General features: G+C 29.0%; 1 protein-coding gene across 1 annotated transcript in view; it reads left to right on the forward strand.

Annotated features, from left to right (window-relative positions):
• MANEA (mannosidase endo-alpha) overlaps positions 1-4,666 on the forward strand; it is a 38,790-nt gene extending 34,124 nt beyond the window's left edge. The window contains exons 4-5 of the mRNA XM_003824376.6: positions 23-99; positions 950-4,666. Coding sequence (XP_003824424.4) covers positions 23-99; positions 950-1,607 — 735 coding nt within the window. The 3' untranslated portion in view covers positions 1,608-4,666. The remainder of the gene's footprint in view (positions 1-22; positions 100-949) is intronic.
• Positions 4,667-7,510: the final 2,844 nt, after the last annotated feature.

Below are 7,510 nucleotides of genomic sequence, written 5' to 3' on the forward strand. Positions count from 1 at the left end.
CTGATTTTATTGTTTGTTTTAGGTTACTTTTCACATAGAACCATATAGCAATCGAGATGATCAAAACATGTACAAAAATGTCAAGTATATTATAGACAAGTGAGTTTCTTCAATATTTATAAATATTGTTATATTATCCAGTGATAATTATTGTTTTAAGAATAGTACATTAAATTATATTTGAGATTTGAATGATTTATGATTATTCCATTTTTAATAAAATTAAATTGTTATTGTAATGAATGTCACCATCATTTCGAGGAACATTGCTGAAGTTTCTTATAATTCACTTTCTTTTTGGAAGATTGCTGTTTTTACTGTTTTACAGGTTTATAGGCTATTTATGATTTCTGTAGTTTTGATATTTTAAAATGACATTATTTTCTAAACCTTCAGAATATAGCTTTATCTTTTTAAAAAGAAGGTTCAGATTATTAAAAGTGAACTACTTCTTTTAACACAGTAGACCCAGAGCTGATATTTTCATTTATATCTAGCCTGATCAAAAAGAATTTATTAATACAGTTTTCATTTTTTGAAAGAATTTTACTGATAATAGTCTGTGACAGATGCCATAGTCTTACAAAGAAACTTGTCAGCAACAGTAGAACATTTATCACTGATAGATAAAAAAGCAGTTTAGGTATTATGTAGAGTATTATTTATAATGTAGAGAATCATAGGCTTTTTATGGCATTAGTCATCGTTTGTAAACCTCAATATGAGATGGTTAATACTTGTTTGGTAATGCATCCAGTATCTCATTTTCTAATGTGTAAAGTTAAAAATGCATTTTTAATTATTACACTTACACAACTGATTCCCCTAAGAAATGGAGCAGTGTGCTCAAACTGCACTGATTCCTTCATTTTCAGTACATAAACAGTTTTTATCTGTGGCAAATTAGTTGTGAATATTCATTTCACTTTTATATATGCTTATTTTCTAGATATGGAAATCATCCGGCCTTTTACAGGTACAAGACGAAGACTGGCAATGCTCTTCCTATGTTTTATGTCTATGATTCCTATATTACCAAGCCTGAAAAATGGGCCAATCTGTTAACCACCTCAGGGTCTTGGAGTATTCGCAATTCTCCTTATGATGGATTGTTTATTGCCCTTCTGGTAGAAGAAAAACATAAGTATGATATTCTTCAAAGTGGTTTTGATGGAATTTACACATATTTTGCCACAAATGGCTTTACTTATGGCTCATCACATCAGAATTGGGCTAGCCTAAAATTATTTTGTGATAAATACAACTTAATATTTATCCCAAGTGTGGGCCCAGGATACATAGATACCAGCATCCGTCCATGGAACACGCAAAACACTCGGAACCGAATCAATGGGAAGTATTATGAAATTGCTCTGAGTGCTGCGCTTCAGACATGCCCCAGCTTAATTTCTATCACCTCTTTTAATGAGTGGCATGAAGGAACTCAGATTGAAAAAGCTGTTCCCAAAAGAACCAGTAATACAGTGTACCTAGATTACCGTCCTCATAAACCAGGTCTTTACCTAGAACTGACTCGCAAGTGGTCTGAAAAATACAGTAAGGAAAGAGCAACTTATGCATTAGATCACCAGCTGCCTGTTTCTTAATGCATTGATTAAAGTTTAATAGTTATCAAAATCACCTAATTTTTAAAAATAGCTTTCGTTTTGAGTTCTGGAAAGAAAACTGTCAAAATCAGTATATACTATTAGTTATATTTTAAAATATTTTTTTAATTCTTTACAGATAATATTATACTTGTTACCCTTCACAATACCACATGAGAAAATATCTGAGACAAAATGTATACAAATATATTCCTTATGGCATAATTTACTGCATTTCTGACTGAAATCAAAATTCTGATGTGATGGCAATTGAATTTTCATTTTACAATAGATAAATGCTTGTGTTACCTAAAGCACTTAGCACACAGTTAAATTATATTTACATCCTAGACCCAAATAAATAGGATTGTGTGTATATTTGGGATATCTATTGAAGAAAAAAAGAAAACCCCTTAAAGATAATGTACATGCTTCATGTCATATCTTTAAAATAATTTAATCAACTTTATTGTCTTAGTATTTAGACTCTGGATAACTCTACAATAATGAGGAAATTCTTAAGAATAACAAAATCACTGTACCTTCCTTTCAATTTTGCTGTGAACCTGAAATGGCTTTAAATTAATACTCTTATTTTTTATTTAATTTAATTACATAAATTAAACCTTACCATGACCAAATTGTGTTAGGAAGGCCTGCTGTCTACAGCACAGTGTGTCATTTGCAGATTTGTGGTTACCTATACCATGCTAGGTGTTTTGACATGTTTAGTGTTTCTGCTTTACAGTGCTGAATTCCATATTTTAGAAGCTATGAAAGTCCTTTTATGAAAAAGTTACTGATTGCTTCTCAGTTATTAGGAAAACAGTTGTTTCACAATTATTATGTAGATATGATGCCCAAATATCATTTCTAGTATATCTTGTCGATTTTTAAGTTGTTACTATTGTGTTATTCATGTCTTTAAATCAGATACCAAATATTTTTTAGGAAAGAAAAATGTTATTACTGTCATTAGGTTGTCTTTTAATACTTTAAGTTATTTTGACGAAAAGTAATAGAGAAAATTTACTTACCATTTTAGATTCTAGAGACATGGAAATGAAAATTATTTTATGTCTAGGGTAGGTCCTGAAGTTTGGCTTTACGTTAAGTTTAGCACTGTATCAGAATGAAGAAACTAATATTTTACATAAAAACTAATACTTTCAATTTTTTATATAGTAATATCCCCATTTTGTAAATGTTAGACTTTTATCATACCTGTAAGTTAAAATACTTGTTATCAATAACTTGTCATATTGTGACAAATTGATCACTGGTGTACGAAAAATAAATCTCCTTAAAAACTAAATAAAATGCACTGTATTCTTACAGTTAATGTTTATAACTATAGTAAAAAATTAATATATATCCTGTTACATAAATGTTATTTCTTAGGTGTTCCATTAAGAAGAGCAATAGAATAATGCTAAAAAATAATGCCTATAAATCTTGAGTATAAAGACATCCATTCAGAAACAAAAATTAGCACCAGATTTTTTATAAAATAGACCAGATGACAAAATTTATTTTATTTTTAAACAGTGGTTTTGACACAAATTATGTTATTGAAAAGAGGCATTATTAATGTTTAATTTATTTAAAATTTTGGAATTTGCCATTTCTCAGAGAATGATCAGGCCTTAGGAAATTAATACAGTAGTAGTAATCATTTTCTAGGGGAAAATAAAAGAATAAATCACTATACTGATATTTTGATATAACCAAGCACTTACATGGTAATCACTATATAGATACAACCTGTGGATTTTCTTCTTATGTCCATTTAACTAGAATATATTATTTTAGGTATAATTTATAAATGTCACACCTAATAATCTTTTATAATATACCATATTTCATTAAAGTTTTGTTAGAGAAGTATCTACCACAGAGGAGTTTTTATCATTGTGTACGTTGTGTATTTGAACCCACCATGACAGAAAGTAAATTTTAGGAAATAGTTGTGAGATTAAGGGAAAATCTATAAAAACAAGGTTAGCATATTCTCAACACAGATACCACCACTTTCTTTTTCCCATTAAAGACATGGCAAATCCACACAGCATACTTCATCTCTGAGCTTTGTTGTGATTCCTCAACACATTACCCTAACCAGCCAGCAGTAACAGATTTCAGAGTAAGATAAAGCAGATTCTGTCTTCATTGCAAAAAGTTATTCTCAATGGAAGAATGGCATCTGATCTCATAATTACTAGTTTATAATTATATTAATATGGTTTTTTCTCCCTTTTTAATAAAATAATTACAGTCATCCCTCAGTGACAGTGGGGGATTGGTTCCAGTTACCCCTATAGATACCAAAATCTGCAGATGCTCAAGTCCCTGATATAAACTGGCATAGTAGTTGCATATAATCTATGCACATCCTCCTGTATACATTAAGTCATCTCTAGATTACTTATAACACTTAATACAATGTAAATGCTATGTAAATAGTTGTTATACTATACTGGTTAGTGAATAATGACATGAAAAAAAAGAGTCTGTACATCTTCAGAGTTTCAGTCAGCAATTTCTTGGCCATGGATGTAGAACCTACAAATAAGGTGAGCCAACTGCATTAGGAAATAACTCTAATAATTCTGTTAATTCTTAGAGAGGAAAACTTTCAAAATCTTCCTCAGGTATTTATTACAACTGCCTTTACCATTTTATTTGTAACACAGTTTAAATTGTTATGATAACAAGTAAATAAGAGCAAAGAATTTATTTCTTAATTCAAAACAACTATACGTTTGAATTCAATATAGTATAATAACTTAAAGTGGTATAATACATACAATGCATGAATCATAATGGATTCTTTTATAAGTTATTAATTTTTATGGTTTAATCAGTCTAATTGTTTTGACTGTTATAGAAACCAAATATTTTACTGTTTCTTTTAAGGACTAATATTGTCAAAAACTGCTGTTATTAACTTTACTTGAGTTGTTTAACTTCCTTCTGTTTTAAGATTGTAATTAAAAATTACTATTTTGTTATATGGAATGGTTAATTTTTACCTAATAAAAACATAGATGAAATACCTTGATTTTAGATATTAAAGTCTATCATTTCTCTTTATGAAATGTCTTATTTGATTTCCGATTAACAAATGAAAAGGAGTATCCAGTCATCGTTCTTTATATGTTTTCTCTTTTGAGATATGCAGCACTTACAAAGTGGATATCGTTAACTGCACATACTTTTTAAATCTATAAACTTGTGTTAGGTTAATATACACACATACATGCACACAAAGTTTTTATTTTTTTTCATTTGAGAGCTGTTTTTCTATTTTTTTTCTTCTTTGGGTATAATCATATATTAGCTCCAACATCCGTTAGGAAATTAATCTTCTAAAACAGCAAAGTAACAAACCAGTAGAGAACTTACCAAGTTCATGCACTTTTTCAAACTGACCACAGTTAGCCAGTTTAAACATGACTGTTCCTAAACTCTACAGTGCTTACAGAAACAGTCTTTAAAAATCTATATTTAAAATTTGAATTACACTGTCACATACCATAGTGAAGAAAAGCAATAATTTACAACCAGCAAGATTTCAGTTATTTTTTAAATATTTATAATTTCTAAATGAAAACTTGATGTAGCCACAAGCAAAAAGGCTTTATGGCTCAAAGCATTACTTTTTAAATATTAAAATATTAATAAAATTTAAAAATTATACTAACATTTTTAGTCTTTAAAAAAATGTACTCCAAATTAAATTTTATACTATGTTGTTGTATATTCACATAAAGGCTAAATATTATTGTGGGTTTGTTGCCAGGTTATTATCCTTGAGAATTTAGGTACTATTTTGGCTTAATTACCTTATAGAGACTCATTCATGCTTAGTCAAATCAAAGAACTGAGTAGTAGCGCTGTTATATTCCAACTATCAATGAAGGGAGGAACATTTTTTCAAAGTGATTAGCTTTTTTAGTTGTTATTACTACTTACGGTATCAGACAAAGTAAGGGCTAATGAGCAAAAATAGTCATACATCTACAATTTATTGAAATCAAAACATAATGGCACTTTTATATTGGATATTCTATATTTCATTTAAAAGATACTGAATTTCAGGTTTCTCAGGTTACATTAAATTACCCATAAATTTTACCATAAAGTCAAAAAATCTTTAGAAGCTAAACCCCATATAAATATTTTATGATAGAAGAGAATGATGCCCTCTACTAAGATAAAACTGCTTACAATTCAACTTATGGTATATGACTGTATTATGCTTTTGTGTTTTTGTTTTTAAAAATAATAGGTTAAAAATCTGAGCAAAGATCACTATCAGCAACACAATAAGAATTATGAGCTACTCAATTATATTTAGAATAAATGATTACAATTATGTTATTGTATAAAAGTGCTTTTGAGTTTTACCAAAAGCCACTATCAAAACACTGTAGTTGTGTTAATTTGATAATAGAGTCTAATATAATACAAATTTTGCCCTGAAATTGCCTTGAAAATGTCAAATACAAAAAAAAAGGAAAATATATTTGGAAGAAATTCAGCTGAAATGCATGTAGTAAACTTTAGAAATTTTTATGTTTGAACACAGTCACGTAAAAGAGTAGCATGCCACAATTTTTAAAAAAGATATTAGGATTTAGTTTTTCCGCTCTGTTAAAATACTATGCATCTCTTCGGGGTTAGAAGACAAATTAATAGAAACCCTTAATCTTGTAAAACTGAAACATTAAGAAAACACCAATTATAGATAGATGATAGATGGATGGATAGATAGATAGATAGGCAGATAGATGGATAGAATTGTGTTAACTACTCAAGCCTACCATTGGCAAGTAAAAACATCCTTTCATTAAATATTGTTTGTGGTTACATAAAGAAGTGTTTCCAGAGAAAAGCCTCTTGAAATATTATTCTTTTTCTTGAAAAATTAACTGTATTTTAAGGTCAGAAACCAAATGGGAACAAAAAGTGGCAGTATGGTGCATTTATTTTTATATACGTGAAAACAATATAAAGGATAACAAATACTATTTCAGTTATTTCTATCTTGAGAGATACAGAAAATAAGAAAAATTTCATTAACCGGAGAAAAGAACCATTAAATGTTGAAATAGAAACTAAACAAATAACATATATCATTAAAAAGTAGTTACTCTGATATTAAGAATGCATCTGCCATAACCAAAAATTATAAGGGAACATTCCTCACGAGGCTGGTATAGCATAACGCCAAAATAAAATCATAGGACCATGTCATTTATTCACATAGATAGCAAAATTCTAATACGAGCAAATCAAATACCACAGTGTAAAGAAAAGCTGCCATGATCAAGTTGAAGTTAGTCTAGACTGAAAGAAGTGCTTTAACATGAGAAAAGCAATGAATTACATTAACAACAGACCAAAGGTAAAGTGTTGTGGTGAAGAATTGATAAAATTCAATATTTGTACATGTTTACTCTTGGCAAATTAGAAACAGGAACATTTTTAATCTGAAAAAGGATATCTACCAAAAACCCTACAGCAAGTATCATAATTAGCAGTAAAACTTGCCATTTTTCTCTTTGAGATAGGGAACCAAGCAAGGCTGCCCATTTTCATGAATGCTACCCAACATTGTAGTGGAGGTCCTAGCCACTGCAGTAAAGCAGGAATGATTTAGTGAATGAAACACTTTTTATGTATAAAATTTGAAATAATCTACAAATAAATTAGAGTATTTAGCAAGTGTTATGTATAGTCCTATAGAAAAATCAGTTATAAAACCTCACAAAGTTCCCTTATGAAATTTAAAATCAAAAGGAAGTTTAGATTAAAGCTATTTTTTTGCATATACTAAATTTATTGAATGCTGCTTTTCTATATATCATTTTTAATTACCTAGTCTTAAATATTAGCCA

The sequence above is a fragment of the Pan paniscus genome, chromosome 5 (assembly GCF_029289425.2).
Source record: "Pan paniscus chromosome 5, NHGRI_mPanPan1-v2.0_pri, whole genome shotgun sequence".
Classification (NCBI taxonomy): domain Eukaryota; kingdom Metazoa; phylum Chordata; class Mammalia; order Primates; family Hominidae; genus Pan; species Pan paniscus.